Here is a 27,500-nt window from a genome sequence, read left to right as displayed (position 1 = left end):
GAAATATAACAACCTAGAAAAACAAACATAGACTGCCCACCCCAACTCACGCCCTGACCATACTAAAACAAAGACAAAACAAAGGAACTAAGGTCAGAACGTGACAAGTACGTTCATCTCTAGAAGATAGAACGCATCTCCTTCCTGAGCGGTAATATGGCTGCAGATGAACGCGGTACCATCAAGCGTTTGGAAATGGCTCCCAAGGATGAACCAGACTTGTGGAGATCTACACTTTTTTTCTGAGGTCTTGGCTGATTTATTTGGATTTTCCCATGATGTCAAGCAAAGAGGCATTGATTTTGAAGGTAAGGCCTTGAAATACATCCCCATGTACACCTCCAATTGACTCAAATGATGATAATTTACCTATCAAAAGCATCTAAATGACTTCATTTTCTGGAATTTGTTTAAAGGCACAGCCAACTTAGTGTATGTAAACTTCTGACCCACTGGAATTGTGATACAGTGAGTTATACGTGAAATAATCTGTCTGTGAACAATTGTTGGAAAAATTACTTGTCATGCACAAAATAGATGTCCTAATTGACATGCCAAAACTATAGTTTGTTAACAAGACATTTGTGGAGTGGTTGAAAAACAAGTTTTAATGACTCCAACCTAAGTGTATGGTAACTTCTGACTTCAACTGTATGTATGTGTGTGTGTGTGTGTGTTTGCCCTCTAAATGACTTTGTGTTTGTCTTGAGAAAAGGTTCTGTGCACTTGTGAATGAGTGCAAATGTGATTGTGAATGTTTGTGTGCATGTATGCATGTGTAAAAGTGAGTATGTGTTCTGCACTGCCTGTGACTCTGAGTGTGTCGTGACTTCCATGCTGCTCCCCTGCCAGCTGTGTGGAGGTCAGTTCTGTCCCAGCACAGCCAAGTTCAGTCGGACGGGAGCAGGGTTAATAGGGAGGTTAGAGATAGGGGGCATATACACTCCCTTCTCCACCTCCCGCTCCCCACATCCCGCAGTGGTATGATAGTAGTATTATTCAAAGGTTAGAAAGAGGAGGCATAAACATAATCCCTCTCCCCTTGTCCCACTGACCCCACTACTCTCTGCTGCACTGGGCTGTGTATTGGTTATCATGATTACCTTGCGGCCCGTGCCCAATGGGTTAAGCTTCCCAACCGAACCCTTGGGGCGTCGGGGGGTCATGGCAACCGTCAGCCAGCTAACCTGTGCAAACGGTCACGTCTGAAAGTAAAGTGGGCCCAATTTAGAATATATGGTCAGAATATACTTTCTTTTCATGTTTTTTTTAAATGTTTCTTCTGATCTTTTTTTGTCATGAATTTGAAAGGGTCAAATGATTGAAGTAATTTTCTGTATTCATTTCACTTGGATTCAATGTCTTTCTGGAGTCCTTGTCTCAGCACACCCTTCCTCAGTTCAGCTGTGGCCTTGATGCTGTCTTATAAATGTGACAATGGAAATCATATTCCAAATGTCTTACAAAAATGGCTTGTTTTTATTCAATACTATAATCTTATTACTATACAACTGACTTTAAATTGCAATATGTACATGCTATTGCAATATTTCTCAAAAAGGCAGAATTTAAGAAAGCAAGACTACAAATACTGTGATAAGTTGATGACCGTGTCTCTCCATGCCCTATGTGCAATGACCACTACAAGTACACAGCTTCCAGGAAGACCTTTTCCCTTCCTGTGACGTCACTTCCTGTGAGAGAGACATACCTACAAGCATTTCACAACACAGTAATCACCCAGTAAAAGATCACACTAAATTCTTAACTTCTATAATTCTTATCAAGCTCAATGACAATGTTATATTTATTCACTGGAAAGATCTTATAATTATTTTAAATACATATTTGTACCACAAGCTGAATAAAACAAGTAAGAGCTGGTGAGATCAAGGTCATCATCCAATCGAATCTGGCCATGCCATGTGTGAATACTGTCTGGATTTAATTTCATTAAAAAAAAAATCTTTGCGAGTCAGGGCTGTGTGTTTTGTCAAACACGTTTCCGGGACATGCTTATGCCTCCCCCGTCTGGCCCTTGGCTGCGTTGTTTCATATCATCTTCATGTTGAATTTCCGGGCTCCTCCGGCACTACCCGTGGCCGCAGGCCCCTCGGCCTTCCGGAAAGGGGTCTCCACTGTGAAGTTATTCTTGCGCTGGCCCCGCCCCCTGCTCCATGCGAACAACAACAGGAAACAGAAGAGCACCACGCCTAGGAAGGTGATGCAGCCCATAGCCGTGGAGACAAGGATGGTGGTCAGGTCCAGGGTGAACTTGAGGAAGACGCGCGTGCTGTTCAGGTTTGTGTCGTTGAAGAACTCGCCACCGTACAGCGAGCGGTTGGCGAAGAAAGCCGACGCGGCATCCAGCGGCGCGCCCCGGACGGTGAGCATGGCAAAGTAGGTGTCGTTGCCGCCGGCGTTGCTGGCGATGCACATGTAGGTGCCACTGTCGGTGACCTGGGCATAGCGGATCTCTAGCGTCCCTCCTGGGAGGACAGTGACGCGGCCATTGCTCTTGGCTGTGATTATTCGGCGCTGAGGGGAGATCCACATGATGTTGGGGGCGGGCTCTCCCACGGCACTGCAGAGGAAACTCACTGGCTGGCCCTCACGAGCCGTCACCTTAGTGGAATGAATGAATGGATGAATGAATGAATGAATATATAAATTAATGAATGAATTAAGTATTAGGCACAAAACTGAAACAGGCAACAAAGCTTTAAGTACTACATATCAATGTGTACCTACACTGTAGTTACATTATGCTTACGTGTACAGCAAAGTGGGATAATAACTCTTACCTGTTGAAGCTTGCGGTTGCGTATCTTGGGCTTCTGGCATGTGAAGTGATCGAAGAGCGCTGAGTCGGTGAAGGTGCTAAGGCTATACCCCTGCACCTCCTCCGGCCCAGCGCACACGGGCACCCTGCCGTCAAAGTTGAGGGTCTTGCGTCTCTGCAGGATCCACAACAGACGGCAGTCACACAGCAGCGGGTTCCCGTCCACCCGCAGCGTCTCCAGGCTGTTTACAGAGTGGAACGATCCCTCCTCCAGGGTCTGGAGTTCGTTGGAGGAGAAGTTGAGGACCCGGATCTGTCTGAGGCCGCCCAGGGAGTGGGGCTCCACCGTAGCTAGGCCCGTGTTCACCATGATCAGCTCCTTGAGCCTCAGCAGCTCCCTGAAAGCCCAGGGCTCCAGAGTGGTGATGGGGTTGAAAGACAGGTTGAGGTGAGTGAGGTGGATCAGGTTCCTGAAGGAGGACGAGGGGACGGAGGTGATGTTGCTGTTAGTGATGGACAACCAGGACAGGTCCAGACCCTGGAAGCTGAGCGGGGAGATGTACTCCAGATAGGGCCAGTTATCGATCTCCAGCCCCTGCAGGTTGTTAAGCTTGCGGAAGTTGTGGTCTTCTAGGGCGGCAATGCTGAGGTGCCTTAATCGCAGAGTGACCAGGCTGCGTAGGTAGGACAGTGTCTGGCCAGAGATGGACGTCAGGTTGCAGTGCTCGATGGTCAGGTCCTCCAGCCCCAGAAGACCAGAAAAGGCCTTCAAATACAATCAGATTGAACTTGATTAGATGTGAGTGCCAATTGTGGAAACATAATATAATCAATAAAAGGTTAGAGAATGTACTTGGAAAACAGATGGATAACAGCTTACCTTATGAGAAATGTAGACCAGGTCGTTGTCTCCCACCTCCAGGTGTCTCAGACTCCTCAGGTCCTGGAAGGTGTAGTCCAACAGAATCACCATCTTGTTCTCACTCAGATCCAGCGTGGTCAGGTTTCCCAGCTTGGCGAAGGCCCCCATGGGTACCAGCTTCAGCTGGTTCCCCCTCAACTGTAAAACCCGCAGGCTCTGCAGATTGGAGAACGCATTGGGCTCTAGCGTGGCAATGAGATTCTCACTCAAGTCCACTTCTTCAAGGTGCGGGTACGGTGCCAGGTCGCCCATTTCCACCCAGCGGAGCCGGTTCCGGCTGAGGTCCAGGAGGCGAGTTTCTGTAGGGATGCCCTCTGGGATGCTGGTGAGGCGCCGCCGTTGGCACGAGACTGACCGGATCTGGGCCGAGCACTCGCACCGCGGGGGGCATGCCTGGCAACTACCTGGCAGCAGGGATATAATGGTAACCAGCAGCAGGGCCGGCCCCCAGAGACTCACCCACCGCCATGGCATCAGGGACCACACACTGGGGCCCAGGGAGCCAATCATGGCCCTGCTGGTCATGATCTGACTCCTAGCCTATCACAGGCAGGGTCAGTGTACTACACACCTATAGGGAAAGGGAGACAGAGGGAGGAGAGGTTATTGAGAAAGTTTGGGAATAAAGAGTAGAGGAGTAGGGAGGAGAAAGGGAGAAAATGTGGGGGAGAAGGTAGATAAAGACAGCGATAGGGAGGTTGAAGAAAGAGAGGGAAAGATAGAGAAAAATAGAAGGGAGAATTAAGGTAAGACATTTAAGAGATGGGGAAGGGATAATGGAAAGTACAGACAGAAAAGAGTGTGGGTGAAGGGAGGAGAGGAAGACAGATGGAGAAGTCTTTTAAAACACCTATCAACACATTTATGTTCATAAAAATTACATTCAGTGTCCTGAATAATCAATGCACCTTACTATACAACTGACACCATCACTTTATAGCACATTATTTTGTTTAAGATACAGATATAGGATCTTAATTGGATCACCGTTCAATGCAGGAAATGTTAAACTTGTATTAGAGGTTTAAAAATACTTATGAAGTTTGTAATTTCCAGACTTTCAGACTTGATTTTCCCTTATGAAAAATGTATCAACCCCTACAAAAATGTCAATTAATTATAATCCACATAATAATTCCCATTTCCTGTTGATGCAGGAATATTTTCCTGCTGTAGCAAACTGGCTCAAATTAAGATCCTACATCTGTAGTGAGGATACTTGTTCATTTAGCAGAAGAACAAGGGCATTGGGAATCACGTGAGTGAGTAGCAGCCTGTGAATTCATGCATGTTTCCTCCCCTTCTTTCCTCCTCGCTCTCTGTGCTTTCTTCGTACCTCGACGCACACTGAATTCATCACACACAACATACGATGCGATGCAAAGAGAGGGTTACCCTGGAAACGTCCCCTGAAATTCCTGTAAAATCTGTGTGTATATGTGTGTCACAGTGTGTCACAGTATACGTGTGTCATGTGTGTCACAGTGACATGAACACAACATTTTCTTCATGCAAAGACGCACATACACACACATTTTACAGACATTTCAGATAACGTTTTCAGGCAAACCCTGTTGTCTCATTGCCACTATGAGTCATTTTGTGGGAATGTGTGTGCAAGTGACTGTGAGTGTGTCTTTGAATGTGTCATTTTACTTTGAATAAATAAAAAATGCATGTTGTTCTTCTCTCCACTCTCCGCTAATGCTTAAATGTTCCTTCAAGCAACCTGTCAAATCGCCCACTCAATGTTGTCATTGAGTGATTTGCCAGAGGACACCAGCCAAAAGGTTCAGAACGTTCAGTACTGCCCCAATACACGCACGCGCGCGCGCGCAAACACACACACACACACACACACACACACACACACACACACACACACACACACACACACACACACACACACACACAGGTTCAGCATTGATTGCACCGATTCTCATTTACAACAACGTACGGAAGTCCGTGACCTTGGTTGAACATTTCATAAAGAGGATGTGATGCCCCTTCAAGTGGACAGGGAGTGATGATAAGTTAGTGTTTTTATATTGGGACCAGAACCCAGACTTCACCAGGCCCCTGGCTTACAAACCTAGAGCTCCATCTCATTAGTCCTGTATCTCATTCCCTCCACGTCTCCAGTTAAACACTAGAAGAGAGCTGAGATCAGCTCAACACAATTAGCACATCAGAGGTAAATGGGAGCGGGATCGACACTGACACCTATGGAACACGCTGTCAGGGATCAAAGATGAAACAGGTACAGTGCAGCCTGTTTAACAGGAATTAAAGAGCCACACAATAATCTTATTATAAGGAAACATTGAAGATTATTTATTCTCTCTAAAATCTAAAGGCTGCTATTTTAAAAAGACTTGATTAAAGGATTGATGATGCAAAGTATTGGCTTCACTTAGCTGTTATTAGCTGTGAAACACCATGAAAAAAGCAGACAAACTTCTTCAGGATTGGTGGGTTCCCTGTGGGACGGTTGAGCTAACGTAGGCTAATGCGATTAGCATGAGGTTGTAAGTAACAAGAAAATTTCCCAGGACATAGATATACTGTATCTGATATTGGTGGAAATCTTAAATTCTTGTTAATCTAACTGCACTGTCTAATTTACAGTAGCTATTACAGTGAAAGAATACCATGCTATTGTTTGAGGAGAGTGCACAGTTTTGAACATGAAAAGTTATTAATAAACAAATTAGGCACATTTGGGCAGTCTTGATACATAATTTTGAACAGAAATGCAATCGTTCATTGGAACAGTCTGAAACTTTGCACATACACTGTTGCCATCTAGTGGCCAATATCTAAATTACAGCTGGGCTGGAATAATACATTATGGCCTTTCTCTTGCATTTCAACGATGATGGTACAACAAAAAATACAAAAGAAGGTTGTTTTTTTCTTTGTATTATCTTTTATCAGATTTAATATTTTATCAGATGTTATATTCTCCTACATTCCTATCACATTTTCATAAACTTTCAAATATTTCCTTTCAAATGGTACCAAGAATATGCATATCCTTGCTTCAGGGCCTGAGATACAGGCAGTTAGATTTGGGTATGTAATTTTAGGCGAAAATGGGAAAAAAAGGGTCCGATCTTTAAGAGGTCTAAGTCTGAGCTGCATTAAAAGTTGGGATCTTAAAGGGATAGTTCAGGATAATATCTTCCCCAATGAACTAGTGGACACCATTTTTATGTCTCTGTCCATTATGAAGGGAGTTGCTAACTAGTGTTAGCGCATTTGCTAACTAGCATAAGCTAACACTAGTTAACATTGGCTCACAAAACTACCTCTAACTTCCTTCACACTAGACACAGAGACGTAAAAATGGTATCCACTTATTCATCTGACTCTGGGGAAGTAAATAAAAATCCTGAATTATCCCTTTAAGATGAATGAGAAGGAGAGGGTGTTATAATATATTACACTGCCTTTACTGGAGGGATGTTAAAAAGCACTCGGAAGATTGGTTGTGTTTCAGGCAGAGCTAAACAGATTAATAATATATGTGCTAGTTTGTGTTTATCGGGCCCCATTCAAGGGTTGAGTCATGGGGGCAAAGAGCCATCTTTCTGTCTGTCTCTGTCTCAAAGAGATGAAAAATATTCCCTACTTGCATAGTTATTTCCTTAGGACTATTTATTTGCAGCTTTGATTGAACTTTGGGCAAGCAAAGTTCTCCCACATTTGGATGAGACAAAACGCTCACTGGAAATTGTGAAGGAATTGTTATGCCTATTTCTGTAAAATTATCACAAAAAAACTATCAAATTTGAGGCTTTCTACAAAATCCCAGCATAGGAGTATTTGATCTTATGAAAATCGACAAACGTCAAACCCAATCAACATTCTCCTTAGATGAAGAGCAAAATATGAGGTAGGATACCGAGGTTCATCTTCTATATGGTAATACTCTATACATTATGCTGTATATTCTCCCAGGTTCCTAGAGAGAATACACGGCATAACTGAAGCATGCATATGAGAGCACCAGCTCTCTCCGTAGCCGATGTGAGCAAGACCTTTAAACAGGTCAACATTCACAAAGCCGTGGGGCCAGACAGATTACCTGGACATGTACTCAAAGCATGACTGGACCAACTGGCAAGTGTCTTCACAGACATTTTAAACATTTACATTACATTTACATTTATGTCATTTAGCAGACGCTCTTATCCAGAGCGACTTACAAATTGGTGCGTTCACCTTAAGACATCCAGTGGAACAGCCACTTTACAATAGTGCATCTAAATCTTTTAAGGGGGGGTGAGAAGGATTACTTTATCCTATCCTAGGTATTCCTGAAAGAGGTGGGGTTTCAGGTGTCTCCGGAAGGTGGTGATTGACTCCGCTGTCCTGGCGTCGTGAGGGAGTTTGTTCCACCATTGGGGGCCAGAGCAGCGAACAGTTTTGACTGGGCTGCGCGGGAACTGTACTTCCTCAGTGGTAGGGAGGCGAGCAGGCCAGAGGTGGATGAACGCAGAGCCCTTGTTTGGGTGTAGGGCCTGATCAGAGCCTGGAGGTACTGAGGTGCCGTTCCCCTCACAGCTCCGTAGGCAAGCACCATGGTCTTGTAGCGGATGCGAGCTTCAACTGGAAGCCAGTGGAGAGAGCGGAGGAGCGGGGGTGACGTGAGAGAACTTGGGAAGGTTGAACACCAGACGGGCTGCGGCGTTCTGGATGAGTTGTAGGGGTTTAATGGCACAGGCAGGGAGCCCAGCCAACAGCGAGTTGCAGTAATCCAGACGGGAGATGACAAGTGCCTGGATTAGGACCTGCGCCGCTTCCTGTGTGAGGCAGGGTCGTACTCTGCGGATGTTGTAGAGCATGAACCTACAAGAACGGGCCACCGCCTTGATGTTAGTTGAGAACGACAGGGTGTTGTCCAGGATCACGCCAAGGTTCTTAGCGCTCTGGGAGGAGGACACAATGGAGTTGTCAACCGTGATGGCGAGATCATGGAACGGGCAGTCCTTCCCGGGAGGAAGAGCAGCTCCGTCTTGCCGAGGTTCAGCTTGAGGTGGTGATCCGTCATCCACACTGATATGTCTGCCAGACATGCAGAGATGCGATTCGCCACCTGGTCATCAGAAGGGGGAAAGGATTAATTGTGTGTCGTCTGCATAGCAATGATAGGAGAGACCATGTGAGGTTATGACAGAGCCAAGTGACTTGGTGTATAGCGAGAATAGGAGAGGGCCTAGAACAGAGCCCTGGGGGACGCCAGTGGTGAGAGCGCGTGGTGAGGAGACAGATTCTCGCCACGCCACCTGGTAGGAGCGACCTGTCAGGTAGGACGCAATCCAAGCGTGGGCCGCGCGGAGATGCCCAACTCGGAGAGGGTGGAGAGGAGGATCTGATGGTTCACAGTATCGAAGGCAGCCGATAGGTCTAGAAGGATGAGAGCAGAGGAGAGAGAGTTAGCTTTAGCAGTGCGGAGGGCCTCCGTGATACAGAGAAGAGCAGTCTCAGTTGAATGACTAGTCTTGAAACCTGACTGATTTGGATCAAGAAGGTCATTCTGAGAGAGATAGCGGGAGAGCTGGCCAAGGACGGCACGTTCAAGAGTTTTGGAGAGAAAAGAAAGAAGGGATACTGGTCTGTAGTTGTTGACATCGGAGGGATCGAGTGTAGGTTTTTTCAGAAGGGGTGCAACTCTCGCTCTCTTGAAGACAGAAGGGACGTAGCCAGCGGTCAGGGATGAGTTGATGAGCGAGGTGAGGTAAGGGAGAAGGTCTCCGGAAATGGTCTGGAGAAGAGAGGAGGGAATAGGGTCAAGCGGGCAGGTTGTTGGGCGGCCGGCCGTCACAAGACGCGAGATTTCATCTGGAGAGAGAGGGGAGAAAGAGGTCAGAGCACAGGGTAGGGCAGTGTGAGCAGAACCAGCGGTGTCGTTTGACTTAGCAAACGAGGATCGGATGTCGTCGACCTTCTTTTCAAAATGGTTGACGAAGTCATCTGCAGAGAGGGAGGAGGGGGAGGGGGAGGAGGATTCAGGAGGGAGGAGAAGGTGGCAAAGAGCTTCCTAGGGTTAGAGGCAGATGCTTGGACTTTAGAGTGGTAGAAAGTGGCTTTAGCAGCAGAGACAGAAGAGGAAAATGTAGAGAGGAGGGAGTGAAAGGATGCCAGGTCCGCAGGGAGGCGAGTTTTCCTCCATTTCCGCTCGGCTGCCCGGAGCCCTGTTCTGTGAGCTCGCAATGAGTCGTCGAGCCACGGAGCAGGAGGGGAGGACCGAGCCGGCCTGGAGGATAGGGGACATAGAGAATCAAGGGATGCAGAAAGGGAGGAGAGGAGGGTTGAGGAGGCAGAATCAGGAGATAGGTTGGAGAAGGTTTGAGCAGAGGAAGAGATGATAGGATGGAAGAGGAGAGAGTAGCGGGGGAGAGAGAGCGAAGATTGGGACGGCGCGATACCATCCGAGTAGGGGCAGTGTGGGAAGTGTTGGATGAGAGCAAGAGGGAAAAGGATACAAGGTAGTGGTCGGAGACTTGGAGGGGAGTTGCAGTGAGGTTAGTGGAAGAACAGCATCTAGTAAAGATGAGGTCGAGCGTATTGCCTGCCTTGTGAGTAGAGGGGGAAGGTGAGAGGGTGAGGTCAAAAGAGGAGAGGAGTGGAAAGAAGGAGGCAGAGAGGAATGAGTCAAAGGTAGACGTGGGGAGGTTAAAGTCGCCCAGAACTGTGAGAGGTGAGCCGTCCTCAGGAAAGGAGCTTATCAAGGCATCAAGCTCATTGATGAACTCTCCGAGGGAACCTGGAGGGCGATAAATGATAAGGATGTTAAGCTTGAAAGGGCTGGTAACTGTGACAGCATGGAATTCAAAGGAGGCGATAGACAGATGGGTAAGGGGAGAAAGAGAGAATGACCACTTGGGAGAGATGAGGATCCCGGTGCCACCACCCCGCTGACCAGAAGCTCTCGGGGTGTGCGAGAACACGTGGGCGGACGAAGAGAGAGCAGTAGTAAACCTCTCCCTGACAGAGTTTCAAACATACCACCATAGTCCCTGTGGCCAAGAAAGTAAAGGTAAACCTGCCTAAATTATTACCTCCCCGTAGCACTCACGTAGGTAGCCATGAAGTGCTTTGAAAGGCTGGTAATGGCTCACTACAACACAATCATGCCAGAAACCCTAGACCCACTCCAATTCGCATACCGCCCCAACAGATCCACAGATGACGCAATCTCAATCACACTCCACACTGCCCTTTCTCACCTGGACAAAAGGAACACCTATGTGAGAATGCTGTTCATTGACTACTGCTCAGCATTCAAAACCATAGTGCCAATAAAGCTCAGCCTAAGGACCCTGGGACTAAACACCTCCCTCTGCAACTGGATCCAGGACTTTCTGACGGGCCGCCCCCAGGTGGTAAGGGTAGGCAACAACACATCCGCCACTCTGATCCTCAACATTGGGGCCACTCGGGGGTGCGCGCTTAGTCCACTCTTGTACTCCCTGTTCACCCACGACTCCGTGGCCAAGCATGACTCCAACACCATCATTAAGTTTGCTGATGACACAACAGTGGTAGGCCTGAACACCGACAACGATAAGACAGCCTATAGGGAGGAGGTCAGAGACCTGGCAGTGTGGTGCCAGGACAACAACCTCTCCCTCAATGTGAGCAAGACAAAGGAGCTGATCGTTGACTACAGGAAAAGGTGGGCCAAACAGGCCACCCATTAACATCGACAGGGCTGAAGTGGAGCGGGTCGAGAGTTTCAAGTTCCTTGGTGTCCACATCACCAATGAACTTTCATGGTCCAAACACACCAAGACAGTTGTGAAGAGGGCACGACAACACCTTTTCCCCCTCATGAAATGATATGGCATAAGTCCCCAGATCCTCAAAAGGTTATACAGCTGCACCATCGAGAGCATACTGACCGGTTGCATCACCGCCTGGTATGGAAACTGCTCAGTATCTGACCGTAAGGTGCTACAGAGGGTATTGCGTAAGACTCCAGTCACAGACTCCTGTCAAAGACTCCAGTCACCCAAGTCATTGGCTGTTCTTTCTGCTATTACATGGCTAGTCATCTCTCCTCCTTCCAGGCTTTTTCTTCTCTGGACTTTATATTGCGATTGGCAACTTTCATAAATTAGGTGCATTACCGCCACCGACCTTGTTAGTCTTTCAGTCACCTATGTGGGTATAACCAATGAGGAGATGGCACATGGGTACCTGCTTCTATAAACCAATGAGGAGATGGGAGAGGAAGGACTTGCAGTGCGATCTGCGTCACAAATAGAACTGACTTCTATTTGGCACGCGCGAGCAGTGTGGGTGCAATAATTGAATAATATAGATTTCAAAATGTATTTTGCAATGCTCGCACACGCGACGTGAGCGGTGTAGTCAGGGTATTAGTGTCAGGGTAGGGAAGAGGTCAAAACCGGGAGGACCAGAAAAAACTGAGACTAGGAAAAACAGAAACTCGGAAAACACGCTGGTAAGCTTGACAAGACAAGACAAACCGGCAACAGACAAACAGAGAACACAGGTATAAATACACTGGGGATAATAGGGAAGATGGGCGACACCTGGAGGCGGTGGAGACAAGCACAGAGACAGGTGAAACAACTACAGTGAATACCATTTTTTGATGTAGAGCACACACACACACAAAGCCCCTGGTAAACCCACACAGATTGCTGCCTGCTCTCAATCTTAGCCTGAGGCCTATCTGGAAGAGGTCCCCATCTCGATAGAGAGCTTGAATACACAACTAGATATCAAGTTTAGAAAACCAGCCTCTCTCTTTCACACACACACACGCACACACACACACACACACACACACACACACACACACACACACACACACACACACACACACACACACACACACACACACACACACACACACACATCCCCGCCCTGTCAAATCATAGCCTAGCCAGACACCTCATATATCTGAAGGATCCTGCCTGTTTTATGATAGCTGGAAATTGAATTTTTGGGGGAAACGTGACAAATATAGCTACTTCTTCATGACACAACCTCTGCAGCAACAGATGAGCGATCAAAATACCCGGCCAAGCTTCACTCTCACTTCATTGCAAACCATCTTAACAAGACCACTGAACAACCACTCTCATAACTTATACCAGCCTATGGGTGTTTATGTGTGTATGTGTGTGTGTGCCTGTCTGTTAGTGTATGTGTGTGTGTGTGCCCTTGCCTGGCTTCTCTGGCTGTTATTCAGTGTAATGGATGAGGTCTGTAGGTCTCCTCTCCCCTGTGTCATCCTATGGTTCACTGACTGAGTCACTGCATGAATGAGGACTGTGAACTGGGCCAAGGGCAGACCTCCCCCAGAGGCTTCAATATACTCCATTCCATCACCTCCCCTTCTCCTCTCCTAGATCACTGTTCCATTTGTGGGGTGAGTGATGGAGGCAGTGGGGCCTCTGTCTGTGATGGCTGGTCCTTTTATCCAACTAACTAACTGAATTAGAAATTCATCCATGTTTCTCAAACGTCAAATTTAGAAGTGTTTAAGGTGAAGTTTAGGCATTAACTCAGAATTTTTAAGGTTATGGTTAAGATTAGGCATTAACTCAGAATTTTTAAGGTTATGGTTCAGTTTAGGCATTAACTCCAAAATCTTAAGGTTAGGGTTAGGGTTAGGTTTGAGATTAAAACAAAATTCTGAAAAAACAACTTTCTATCATTGGATTTGAACATGCAACCTTTGGCACCAGAGGGAGATGCTTATGGGCAGTTGGTGCTTATGCCCATCCACCATCCCTGCACACAACACCCTTGCAAAACCGAAACCTACTTGAACGTAACAGCGCTCATTGTTGTGTGCTTTCCATGTGCTCTCCCGATGCCCTCGGACATGGATGGATGTTGAATACTGACTTGTATCACGGGTGACCTGGCTGGTTTATCAGATGTATCACTATCTGCTGTTGCAAACTATAAATACTGTAGATAAGTGTTGTCATTGCAGTTGGTATAGTGTTGTCTGTCTTGTTGATGTACTGTATGTGTTGTTACTGTTGTTGATTCATTGTTGTTAGTATACTCGTGTCATTAGCCTGTCCATCTGTAGGATACCTCAGGGCAGAAATACATGGCTCTGATAGAGAGGATAACTCTGTATCTATACAGGAGATTCATTTTTGACTCTCACACTCACAGACCAGACAGGTCTACAGCCCTGTTAACATGCATCATTAATGCAGCCAGATGGCAGTAGAATATCATGATCTCCTAAAAATAACATTTGGAAATCACACATATGGAAATCGATTTCAAATCAAACCCAATCGCGCTACCAAACATTAATAGCTAACTTTGAATATTGAATATGCAGACAAGACTGAAAATATTGATGCGAAAACTACAGTTTCTGTCTGGCTCTCCTCATTACTAGGCTGTGGGTTGGTTTGAGAGCTGGTTTCACCACCTGCCTAGACACGCATGCACACACGCACGCACGCACGCACACACACAAACACACACACACGTACACACGCACACACATGCACAGGCACAAACACACCACCTAGCTGCGCCCCTCTGTTGGCCAGGGCAGCACACCAGCGGTACCCAAACTCACACAGTGTTGTGAATGTCACACCAGCCAGATGTAAAGACTCCACCTGAGGGAGATGAGAAGGGGTAGAGGAACAGACCCACCACTAGTCCCCAAACACACAGAACAGCATGATCTCACACTTCACCCAACATAGGCCAGATGTCCACGCAATACCACTGGCAAATTTAATTTAGGCCTAGAGTCAATCTGTTCGGTGTTAACAGGCGATTACCGGCAACTGCATAGCATGTCATTGCTTTTGTTTAGGAGACGATGGAGGTGTAACTGTGTTGGAGCTGTCAAATCGGTTAGCGGCTGCTGTTGTGGTCATCTGTTCTTAAATCCCCCGTATTAGAAGTTCAGAACGAGAAAGTGTATAGAAAAATACAATAAATAGACAATGTATAGAAATAATGACACTCAATGAAAATAATTAAATGACATAACAAGGATTTATATCAGCTTTTTTGAGTAGTAGATTACGTCACAAATTCCAGTGTTTGAGCTTGTAACACGGCTGCATAGGATTTGTACTAACAGAACTCGGTGCATCCAATGGCAATGTCTGCAATAGGGATAACGCCGGGAGCCGCTTGTGGATTTGACAGCTCCAATGCAGTTACACCTAAACAAAAGCTATAATATGCAGGTTAATGGTTAACTGATTGAATCTAGGCCTTTACCTTTATTCATACAGGTTAGTCACAATAAGATGAATACTAACTTGAGGGATCATGTCTATGTTCTCACAGCCCTATGTTTCCTCAGCCCCATGTCCCTTCTGCCCTACGTTCACTCAGTTCTATCTTCTAAACCGGGGTTCGGCAATCCAAGTGAGAGGAGCCATTTTTAAACTTCCGGTCACAAATGATTGAATATTTCAGTGGATTCTATGTCATATAATTTTACATATCTGAACCAATCATTATAAACAATTACTTCAGTAGATGCTGATATATACAGTTGAAGTCTGAAGTTTACATACACTTAGGTTGTAGTCATTAAAACTTGTTTTTCATCCACTCCGCAAATTTCTTGTTAACAAACTATAGTTTTTGGCAAGTCGGTTAGGTCATTTCTTCTTGGATGAAACAAGTAATTTTTCCAATAATTGTTTGCAGAGACATGATTTCACTTATAATTCACTGTATCACAATTCTAGTGGGTCAGAAGTTTACATACACTATGTTGACTGTGCCTTTAAACAGCTCGGAAAATTCCAGAAAATGAAGTCATGGCTTTAGATGCTTCTGATAGGCTAATTGACATCATTTGAGTCACTTGGAGGTGTACCTGTGGATGTATTTCAAGGCCTACCTTCAAACTCAGTGCCTCTTTGCTTGACATCATGGGAAGATCAAAAGAAATCAGCCAAGACCTCAGAAAAAAATTGGAGACCTCCACAAGAGCAATTTCCAAATGCCTGAAGGTACCGCAGCCGCCATACAGCTCAGGAAGGAGACGCGTTCTGCCTCCTAGAGATGGACGTACTTTGGTGCGAAAAGTGCAAATCAATTCAAGAACAACAGCAAAGGACCTTGTGAAGATGCTGGAGGAAACAACAGTATCTGTATCGACAGTAAAACGAGTCCTAGTTCAGCAAGGAAGAAGACACTGCTCCAAAACCGCCATAAAAAAACTTTTTGGAGTAATGTCCTCTGGTCTGATGAAACAAAAATAGAACTGTTTGGCCATAATGACCATTCTTATGTTTTGAGGAAAAAGTGGGAGGCTTGCAAGCCGAAGTATACCATCCCAACCGTGAAGCATTGCTGCAGGAGGGACTGTTGCACATCACAAAATAGATGGCATCATGAGGCAGGACAATTATGTGAATATATTGAAGCAACATCTCAAGACATCAGTTAGGAAGTTAAGGCTTGGTCGCAAATGGGTCTTCCAAATGGACAATGATCCCAAGCATACTTCCAAAGTTGTGGCAAAATGGCTTAAGGACAACAAAGTCAAGGTATTGGAGTGGCCATCACAAAGCCCTGACCTCAATCCTATAGAAAATGTGTGGGCAGAACTGAAAAAGTGTGTGCGAGCAAGGAGGCCAACAAACCTGACTCAGTTACATCAGCTCTGTCAAGAGGAATGGGACAAAATTCACCCAACTTATCATGGTAAGCTTGTGGAAGTCTACCCGAAACGTTTGACCCAAGTTAAACTATTTAAAGGCAATGCTACCAAATACTAATTGAGTGTATTTAAACATCTGACCCACTGAGAATGTGATGAAAGAAATAAAAGCTGAAATAAATCATTCTCTACTATTATTCAGACATTTCACATTCTTAAAATAAAGTTGTGATCCTAACTGACCTAAGACAGGGAATTTTTACTATGTTTAAATGTCAGGAATTGTGAAAAACTTTAAATGAATTTGGCTAAGGTGTATGTGAACTTCCGATTGCAACAGTATATATATTTTTTTACATCTCAGAACATGCATTTGGGGCTGCTGTAATATTGACCAAAGAATCAAGGTCATATTGATTGAAAATATTCAGCAGGTCCCATACATATTTGTCTAGATTTTCTTTGTCATTGTTAGACATGGAGAGCTGAGGGAACATCAGATACATTTTTATTTGTCAAATGCTTCGTAAACAACAGGTGTAGACTTAGACTGAAATGCTTACTTACGGGCCTTTCCCAACAAAGCAGAGAGAGAGAAAATAACTAAATAATATGAAAGTAATCACTCTTAATAATAAAAGTAATAATGGACACAATGAGTAATGATAACTTGGCTATATACCAGTACCGAGTCAATGTGCAGGGGTACGAAGTAATTGAGGTAGATCGGTACGTATGGGTGGCAGGTAGCCTAGCGGTTAAGAGCGTTGGGCCAGTAACCGAAAAGTTGCTGGTTTGAATCCCAGAGCTGACTAGGTGAAAAATCTGTCAATGTGCCATTGAGCATGGCACTTAACCCTAGTTGCTCTGGATAAGGGAGTCTGCTAAATTTAAATGTAACTAGGAATAAAGTGACTAGCCAACAGGATAGATAATATGGATAACAGTAACGGCAAAAAGTGAATGTTAAAAGGGTTAACGCAGATAGTTTGGTTAGCAGTCTTATGGCTTGGGGGTAGAAGCTTTTCAGAGTCATAGGGCTGAAGGAACATAGGTCAGACCCCCTTTTAGGATATCAACATTATCATTTTGAGAGAGACCTGCAAGATGCTAGTAGTTGTCAGCATACAAAGCACAGGGTTCATCCTGAGCATGTATAAACTGTTTTTTTTTGTTGCTCTGTCTGTGTGTCCACAAATACATACGTCTGTCTGACTCTGTGTGTCTGTTTCCATCCCTGTGCTGGTATCAGGTAGTGTGTGTGTGTGCGTGTGTGTGTGTGTGTGTGTGTGTGTAAATAGGTCAGACATGTTGACTGGCACGGCTGGTATATGGGCCGTAGAGCATGGTCCTCCCTAAAGCCCAGCCTCTCTCTCCATAAGCCATGCCTGGGTTTAGAGACAGCAGCCTGCTCAACCATCCACAAATACACAACTACACAGTAGATATTTACTATCCCTAGAGGAGGGACAAATACACACACACACACACACATGCTTTGTAAGCCTCGTAAACCTTCTCACACAAACCCAATTTAGTAGCAGTCAGGCGAGAGCAGTCATCCAGTCAGCAGGATATTCGGAGAGCTTCTACATTTCTTGTCACGAGACAAATTGAGGCGGGAACTTGACAAGTCTGTACTTTCCCGGGGAAAGTGCTTTCCATAGCTAAGTACCAGTAAGTCCCATATTCAATCCATGCTTAGTTTGCCCATTTTAAGCCCAAGCCAAGCGTAGCACAGGGCTTAGCATCACATTCCCATTGCTTTACTGTGGCAGTCCCACGGCCTCAATATGAGGTCACATAGAGAGAGAGATAGAGAGAGAGAGAGAGAAGGAAGGAAGGAAGGAAATGGAGAGAGAAGAAGAGATTTCGATAAAAGCCTAGCCGGAAAATATAAACTATGACCAAGACAGACACGAGTCCTCACATGAGCCTCAGCTCATTACAGAAACAAACACATTAACGAATCTCAATAACAACCATTAAATAAGAATCAGAGAGACAGGTTACCCTAATGGTGATTCATAAGTTTTAGTCAAATGTTCTGACGAGGGCCATAGGATAATGTCTTCCTGCTAAAGAAATCAATACAAATATCAGTTTTCAAAAGAAATATCTCCGTCTTTTGAACTTGGCCAGAAAGCCTATGATACGTTTTGTCACAGTCAAAGTTTTTTGTGTGATTTTGGGAGATGTCTATCTAAATTTGATTGAAGAGTGCCTGTATCTTCAAAATGAATTACTGCATATCGATCCAAGGAAGGTATCCAAAAGCTGTCATTGACATTATGAAGTTGACAGGCCAAATTTTCAGGTGGCATGCTGTTAGCTATAAGTGGACCTCTGCTGCTCACTTTGGGCTGGCCACAAAAGTGTCCAGCAGACACGCACACAAGCAATCACGCACGCACGCACGCACGCACGCACACTCACACACACACACACACACACACACACACACACACACACAAACACATACCGCATGCAGGCACCCACACATATAGACATGGACACACACTGCAAGGTAATAGCATCCCTCCATGGCAGGCACCACTGTTTATGACGTCAGGTGCAACCGATGAATATGGGGCACATTCTGTATGCTCTCCATGTCAAACAATGAGTGAGAGTGAAAGAGTGTGTGCGCGGCAGAGATGGAGAGAGAGCGATGAAGCGTTGAAAGACAGAAAGAGAGAGATGGGGAATTGAGAGAGAGAGATGTAAGGAATAAAGGCCACCGGGAAATTCTTATGTGCTGATGACACAAACCTCTCTGAATGGAGATGATATGTGAAGGACAGATTCTCTCTCTCTCTCTCTCTCTCTCTCTCTCTCTCTCTCTCTCTCTCTCTCTCTCTCTCTCTCTCTCTCTGTTCAAAAGTTTGGGGTCACTTACAAAAGTCCTTGTTTTTTAAAGAAAAGCAATTTTTTTTGTCCATTAATATAACATCAAATTGATCAGAAATACAGTGTAGACATTGCTAGTTAGTGTTGGAAATGACTATTGTAGCTGGCCAAATCCAGCTAAAATAGTCATTTACAACATTAACAATGTCCACACTGTATTTCTGATCAATTTGATGTTATTTTAATGGACAAATTTTTTTTTTTTCAATTTAAAAAAAATACTAGGATACTAAGTGACCCCAAACTTTCGAACGGTAGTGTTTATCTGTCTCTCCCTCTCTCATCACATCTTAGATAAGCAAGCATACCACATCTCTGATAGTACAATAAGCTCTTTTTTAAAAGCCTGCAAATCACACTGGAACTAGACATCAGCTAGAATGTCTGACACATCAAGTACAACTCCTGACATCTACAAAAGAGCAGAAAACAACAGTCCAAAAAAAAAAAATTCAGATATATAGTTTCCTGATTTTTCTTATATCTCTTAGATATAGGACAGACACTTAAAAAGACATTTTAAAAAAACGTTCTTTTGAGTTATTGTTTTTCTATGTATGAATCTGTTATTCAATGCGTTTCTATGGGCTAATTGCAGTAAGGCTTAGACTTTTAACCTTTCCACGCGTGAGTTCCAAACTGTTGCCCCTTGGGGGGTGATGTCAGAATGCACTCACTGCTCCAAAATTGGATCGTTACGCCAAGGCAACCAAGGCACGCTGCCCTAAAACCAAGGCACGCTGCCCTAAAACCAAGGCACGCTGCCTGCTAATTATCTATAGGATATGTTTCAACGTGACAATTTCAAATGATTTGAATTGAGCGTGTTCCGCCTACTCATTAATTCACATAAGAAGTAACCCATTTCACTGTTGCGGACTATTTATGTTTGTGGCTTTACTGAGCCGGACAAACATCTCTCTGATGAGAGCCCAAGCTCTTCCCCCGTGTTTCCCCAGATCAAGTATGCAGACGTTTGCGCATCTCTCGTCAGAACAGGCTTTTCACAAACGTTTCCCCCTTGGCACATTTTCTGGCTGACTCTCACATTGCCTTCATTTTAGTTTTCCTTACAAATAATAACTTTGGACATGTGTGTGTGTTCCTATCAAAGTAAGTTCCTGATTTTCTGTATATTGTGTTGTCGTTTCTACAGTAGCACACATGGTTTCCATGTGTTGACGTCTTTCCATTCACTCCGTTCCAGTCAATATTATGAGCCATCCTCCCCTCAGTAGCCTCCATTGGTGTGTTTGTACATATGCGTGTTTATGTGTGTGTGTGTGTGTGTGTCAGAGAGTGTGTGTACGTGCATGTGTGGATTGTGGTGTAAAGCATAAAAGTTGCAATTTATTATTCAATACCGCACTCTAAGGGGAGTACACAGCCCGAGACAAAAAGGAACTAAGTGAGTCTTTGTGTGTCCCACTGTGTGTGTGTGTGTGTCCCCCTCTCCCTTTGTGTTGTAACAAGCCTAGAGACAGAGTGGAGCTCACCCCGTCCCATAACTCTCAGTAATAAGCCTGCTACCAAGAGAAAACAAAGAAACAATCAGCTCCCAGGTGTGTGTTCCTTCACCCTCCCAGTTTAATCAACCCCTATTAATATGAACGGGACCTTCCATTTCTCATTGTGCTATCATTGTCTCTCTGCATCTCGACACACCCATTCCTCACTCAGTTATCTCACACACACACGGACACACACACACTCACATTTTGGAGGTGTACACAGTGGACAGAACATTTCACTGCAATTACCACCACATTGGTTTGGACCCCACCCCTTGCTCACTTTCTTTTTGAATATTGGCATCCTCTTCCTGTTGGTGATGAGCTTGAAGGGAACAATATTGTTGAATGACGAACTGTAGTCAAAGAACAGCATTCTCACATAGGTGATCCTACTACCCAGGTGTGTTTGGGCCATATGAATTGCGATGGAAATAGCATATAACATGGATCTATTGGAGGGGTAGGCAAATTGCAGTGGATCCAGTGTGTCCGGCATTCTGGTCTTGATGTGGGCCATGACAAGCTTCTCGAATAACTTTATGATGACTGGGTGATAGACATTTAGGCTTGTCACCTTGGTTTTCTTGGGAACTGGGATGATGGTGGTCTCCTTGAAACAAGTGTGACAGGGACAGGTTGAAGATATCCGAGAAGACCCCTACCAGCTGGTCAGTGCACACTCTGAGGACACGGCCAGGGATGCCATCTGGACCCACGGCTTTGTAAGTATTCACTCTCTTAAGAGTTATCCTGACAGGATCAGCTAGAGCCCTTCTGGAAGGCTCGGTGGTGTCTGCCTCGAAGCGAGCATAGAATGCATTGAGCTGGTCTCGGAGGGAGGCTTTGGTGGGCACCACACAGCTGGATTTGCCTTTGTAGTCCGTGATAGCCTGTAGTCCTGGCCACATGCGTCGCTAGTCTGAGTTATCGAACAGTGATTCAAATTTCAGGCTATATTGTCTTTATGCCTCCCGAATGGATTTGCGAAGCTCGTACCTATTTGCCTTGTAAGCATCGTGCGCAACCGACTCATTAGGGTTTGTTTGGCTGACATTGAATGCTGCAGTACGGGCTCTTAGCACGGTAAGGATTTCTCTGTTCATCCAGAGTTTTTGGTTGGGGTATGTCCAGATTGTTATTGTGGGTACAATGTACAACAGAATCAACACATTTCCTGACAATTCTTGTGACTGACGATGAACAATATATTCCTCAGTGTTGATGGATGTATCTTTGGATGAGTCTTTGAACATTTTCCAACAAGTATTCTGAAAACAATCCTGCAGCATTGAAGTCCGCCACATCTGTCCAGCACCTCAATATTCTCTATTCTGGTGAATTCCTCTTGGGTTGCTGCTTGTAGGTGGGGAGTAGGAACCGAAAGACGTGATCTGATTGGCCGAAGTGGGGGCGGGAGATGACTTTGTATGCATCACATATGTTTTTGTACACGTGGTCTAGCACGTTGTTGCCTCTCGTGGGGCAGGAGACATGTTGGTGATATTTTGGGATAATTTGTTTTGAACTTGCTTGGTTAAAATCTCCTGTGATGATAAATGCTGCATCCGGATGAAAGGATTCTTGCTGGCTAAAATGGTCTTGTACAGTTTGCCGAGTGCCGCCGTTGTGTTAGCTTGTGGCGGTATGTAAACGGCAAACAGCGGTGATAATAACAAAAGTGAATTCCCTCTGCAAATAGTGAGGTCTTCCTCCCAAGGCAGTTAAAGTATTCACACCCATTTCGTTTTTCCACATTTTGTTACAGCCTGAAATTAAAATGGATTAAATTTATAAAAATTTGTGTCACAGGCCTACACACAATACCCCACAATATGTTTTTATTTTTTATTTTTTACAAATTGATAAAAAACGAAAATCTGAAAAGTCTTGAGTCAGTAAGTATTCAACCCCTTTGTTATGCCAAGCCTAAATAAGTTCAGGAGTAAAAATTTGCTTAAATCGCATAACAAATTGCATGGACGTAATAGGGTTAACATGATTTTTGAATGACTCCATCATCACTGTACCCCACACATACAATTATCTGATTCAACCACAAAGAGGTTTTCCAATCCTTCGCAAAGAAGGGAAGCTATTGGTAAATGGGTAAAACATTTTTTAACACTTTATTAATTACACTTTGGATGGTGTATCATACACCCAGTCACTACAAAGATACAATCGTCCTTCCTAACTCAGTTGCTGGAGTGGAAAGGAAACCATTCAATGGTGACTTTAAAACAGTTACAGATTTTATTGGCTGTGATAGGGGAAAACTACAACATTGTAGTTACTCCACAATACTAACTTAATTGCAGAGTGAAAAGAAGGAAGTCTGTACAGAATAAAAAATATTCCAAAACATGCATCCTGTTTGCAACAGATCTCTAAAGTATAATACTACAAAAAGTGTGTCAAAGCAATTCATTTTTTTGTCCTGAATACAGTGTCTTATGTTTGGGGAAAATCCAATACAATACCTTATGTTTAAGCATAGTGGTGGCTACATCATTTTATGGGTATGCTTGTAATCGTTAAGGACTGTGGAGTTTTTCTGGATAAAAAAATAAACGTAATGGAGTTAAGCACAGGCAAAATCCTAGAGGAAAATCTGATTTAGTGTGCTTTCCACCAGACACTGGGAGCTGAATCCACCATTCAGCAGGACAATAACCTAAACCAAAAACAAAATAACCAATAACAAAATAACCTAAAGGCCAAATCTACACTGGAGTTGCTTACCAAGAAGACAGTGAATGTTTCTGAGTGGCCAAGTTACAGTTTGGACCTAAATCTACTTGAAAATCTATGGCAAGACCTGAAAATTGTTGTCAGCAATGATCAACAACCAATTTGACAGAGCTTTAATAATTTAGAAAATATAAATGTGCATATATTGTACAATCCAGGTGTGCAACGCTCTTAGAGACTTAGCCAGTAGAGACTCAGAGATGTTGTCGCTTCCAAAGGTGCTTCTACAAAGTATTGACTCAGGGGTGTGAATACTTACGTAAATGATGATATCTCTGTATTTCATTTTTAATACATTTGCAAACATATAAAAAAAAAACATGTTTTCACGTCATCATTACAGGGTATTGTGTGTATATGGGTGAGAAAAAATATCAATTTAATCCATTTTGAATTCAGGTTGTAAGACAACCAATATGTCAAGGGGTATGAATACTTTCTGAAGGCACTGTATATTATCGTTTACTAGATGTTGTCCTATGACTATTAACGATGAAGTATTCTGTAACCACTCACTTTTCAATCAGGGTTGATGGGAAAATGCTTTGTTCAAAATAAGACATTGTATCATTGAATCTTTGTACTCCCTGACAAAGGGCATGCAGCCGAAACACGTCAGAGCTTCTCAATCTTGGTTCCATTGACATACAAATAAAGGCATTTTTATTCATTATATGAAAAATGCCTTCGCCTTCCTTTCTTTTTGGTGACCAATTTACCCCTTTTACCAAAGACCACTACAAAGACCTACTAATGTGTACCCTAGCAGCGCTTTCCTTCCTTCTTTTATTCCATGTCTCATGGATAACGTTCTCTCAGAATCAGATAGGAACCTTTTCATAACATTCCCTAATGGACATCAAAATACCTTATTATAACGTTATACTGTGCCCAAACCCGGGACCTGTACTGAAGTTAAAGTCGTGTTTTAATTTTCCTAGAACGTTCTCAGAACATCAGTGGGACCTAATGGGAATGTCCCCACATGTCCTTAGGATGTCCCCTGTTTGCTGAGCAAGCACAGCCAAACAGCTATAGATGTTTGGCTGTAATTGTTATTGTTGCATATGGATACACAATGAATATACTGTATCCATAAAAACACACAGAGATGGTGGTCCAGGAGGAGATAGGGAGGTGATGGGTAAGAGAAAAGGCTGGAGGTGGGTGATTCATGACATGATTCAGCCTTGCTTCCCCCTCTCTACTGCTCCAGCTGTTAAGCTAATGTAATAATCTTGCTAATGAGATGATGCACTCATACACACACACAGACGTGCGCATGCACACACACACGCAAGCACGTACATGCACACACAGAAACAAACACTAATAATTCTAATGAAGGGTGGGTTGTTATCTTGCCGGGATGAGTATGATTGGTTAACAGACCTCATCATGCTCTGTCACCGAGGTAGGGATGCTTGTTCTGGACTCACTGGGGATCCAGGTGTCTGAAGTGTGGCTATCTGTCCTTGTCTTGGGCTGTTAATTCCCATCCTTTCACAGTACAGGGATTTCTGAAACAGGGTGCATCTCAAAAGTCTAAACTCACCTCTCCTTTCCTCCTTTTGAACTGACATGGAAGAACTGGATGGTTGAAAGACAATTCCTGTCGGGCATCCATATTGCTTAAACTTGCCTGTCTCGTCAGTTCAGTGCAGATCAAGGAGATGAGACAAGGAGACAAGGCCATTTTACACTATTGAGAGCTACCCCTGTGCTGAGTAACGATAGTATCTAAGTCGTACACTCTATACATCATAACTCCATAGCTGCAGTCAGTGGCGCTACAATAAGATCATGCCGTGGAACGTGTCCCTTAAGAGCAGGGCTGGAGATAACGCCTGTAGAACGGAACATTTAAATAGCTTTGGCTAAGCTAAAGACTTAGACACCTTGCAGTGACCTGCTTTTCACTATGACTCACACACATACTGTATATTTGCACACTGCCAGACACACACATGGGTCCCCAAACACGCAAAGACACACACACACACACACACACACACACACACACACACACACACACACACACACACACACACACACACACACACACACACACACACACACACACACACACACACACACTGACTTGTACTCACCCACACGCAAATAAGGGGGCTTGGAGACATTATAAATATGAAGTAAATTGGAAGGGGGATTTTCCCAACATTGCAGCTTTGGGACACCGGGTACAGTATAAACAACAAGACTCACCATGCAGCCACTAAGCACTTGAACATTGTTTTTGCTGAGCTGTTGAATAAAGTAACACTCTGCTACTTCTGTGCCTGTCAACAAAACAAAGAAACTCCTCAACGTTCCTCCGAGATGACACACTTATGCTAATCACACAGCTGATCAGCTCTCATATGACACACACGTGTAATTCCATACATTCTATTTCTACACTGTGACATCCCTTTTTTCCCCCTCCAGTGCCTAAAGCAGTCACGTGATTGGGTTCAAAGGTCAAGTCTGTGCTCTTTTACCGTAAATCCACCAGTTGCTGGGAAGTTTCCACCGGTCAGTGGGCAGACAAGGGAGATTGTTGGGGCTAAATGGGGAAGGGACTGATATACATGATGACCAGAGCTATCTTTCTGGCGTCCTTCCTTGTAGCTTCCAATAAGAACAGAGAGCCATGGCATGCCATCATTTAGGGCATTGCGCTGCCATAAGTATGTGAGCAAGTCTTTCTGGGTGAGATGAAGAAATCTCTGTGATTAGTAGATTGGCATTGTGCCCGTTAGTACACAGATAACAGACTACAAGCCACTTACTCTTGTGTGTGTTTGTGGGTGTTAGTGTGTGTGTTTGCGTGGTGTTGTGTGTGTGTTTTTGTGTCGTGATTCAGTCATTTATTCTGGCACGCGATTGTTTGTGCTAAATTCTAATTAGCTAGTGAGAGTAGAGGTTATTTAGACTCTTAATACAATTAGGAAGACAGAGTGAGAAAGAGAGACACAGAGAGACAGACAGAGAGGGAGAAAGAGAGATACAGAGAGAGAGAGAGATAAACAGAGACAGAGAACGAGAACGAGAAACAGACACAGAGAGAGTGAGAAAGAGAGATACAGAGAGCGAGAAAGAGATACAGAGAGAAAAAGAGAGCGAGAAAGAGAGATACAGAGAGAAAAAGAGAGACAAGAGAGATACAGAGAGAGATAATGAGAGAAAGTGGGAGACGGAGCAAACCCCTAACAAACTCTGAAGTAACCCTGAAGTTAGGCAACACTTTTTAATGACTGTACAGTTGTCTATACTTAATAAAGCATTTATAATTGATTAGTAAATCATTTTTTCATCACTTATTAATCATTACTTTATTCATAAGATGTTTAATATATGTCCTTATGAGATTTTTGTGTGGCCTCATCTACAGTGTGGGCTAATTATACTTTATAAATACTTTATTAATGCATGATGAGCATGATGAGTGACCAGTGTAATTTTTCACAAAAAGATAGACATGCCATTGGTAGACGTTCCAGCAGTACCTGATGCACCTTAAGGTCTGAAAATAACATATCAATGGTAAAAGAATAAGCACACAACACAGGATGTTTAAGGAAATATACAGGATATATATATACTGTGGGGCAAAAAAGTATTTAGTCAGCCACCAATTGTGCAAGTTCTCCCACTTAAAAAGATGAGAGAGGCCTGTAATTTTCAAGCAGGGGGACACGTCTGGCACTGCAGGATTTGAGTCCCTGGCGGCGTAGTGTGTCACGTGTTGAGGAGTTTCACCTGAAAGAGACGAGGCCTATGTGTGTGAAACTGTGTGCACGCAAGTGTGTGCGTGTCTGTGTGTGTGCACGTATGAGTGAGTGTTCATTTCCCTGGAGGTTTTTTACCTCAAAGTGAGCAGCCCTTCTAATGCACCCTGTGTGTGTGTGTGTGTGTGTGTGTGTGTGTGTGTGTGTGTGTGTGTGTGTGTGTGTGTGTGTG

General features: G+C 44.2%; 1 protein-coding gene across 1 annotated transcript in view; it reads right to left on the bottom strand.

The window, feature by feature from the left end:
* Positions 1-1,757: 1,757 nt before the first annotated feature.
* Positions 1,758-27,500, bottom strand: part of LOC115102716 (leucine-rich repeat and immunoglobulin-like domain-containing nogo receptor-interacting protein 3) — a 59,715-nt gene continuing 33,972 nt past the window's right edge. Inside the window, exons 2-4 of the mRNA XM_029622950.2 lie at positions 3,663-4,275; positions 2,805-3,548; positions 1,758-2,625 (exon numbers count right to left, since the gene is read on the bottom strand). Coding sequence (XP_029478810.1) covers positions 2,053-2,625; positions 2,805-3,548; positions 3,663-4,229 — 1,884 coding nt within the window. The 5' untranslated portion in view covers positions 4,230-4,275 and the 3' untranslated portion in view covers positions 1,758-2,052. The remainder of the gene's footprint in view (positions 2,626-2,804; positions 3,549-3,662; positions 4,276-27,500) is intronic.

Source organism: Oncorhynchus nerka, linkage group LG20 (assembly GCF_034236695.1).
Source record: "Oncorhynchus nerka isolate Pitt River linkage group LG20, Oner_Uvic_2.0, whole genome shotgun sequence".
NCBI classification, from domain to species: domain Eukaryota; kingdom Metazoa; phylum Chordata; class Actinopteri; order Salmoniformes; family Salmonidae; genus Oncorhynchus; species Oncorhynchus nerka.
Note: the sequence above shows the minus strand (reverse complement) of the source record. Positions and strands in the feature narration are given on the sequence as shown.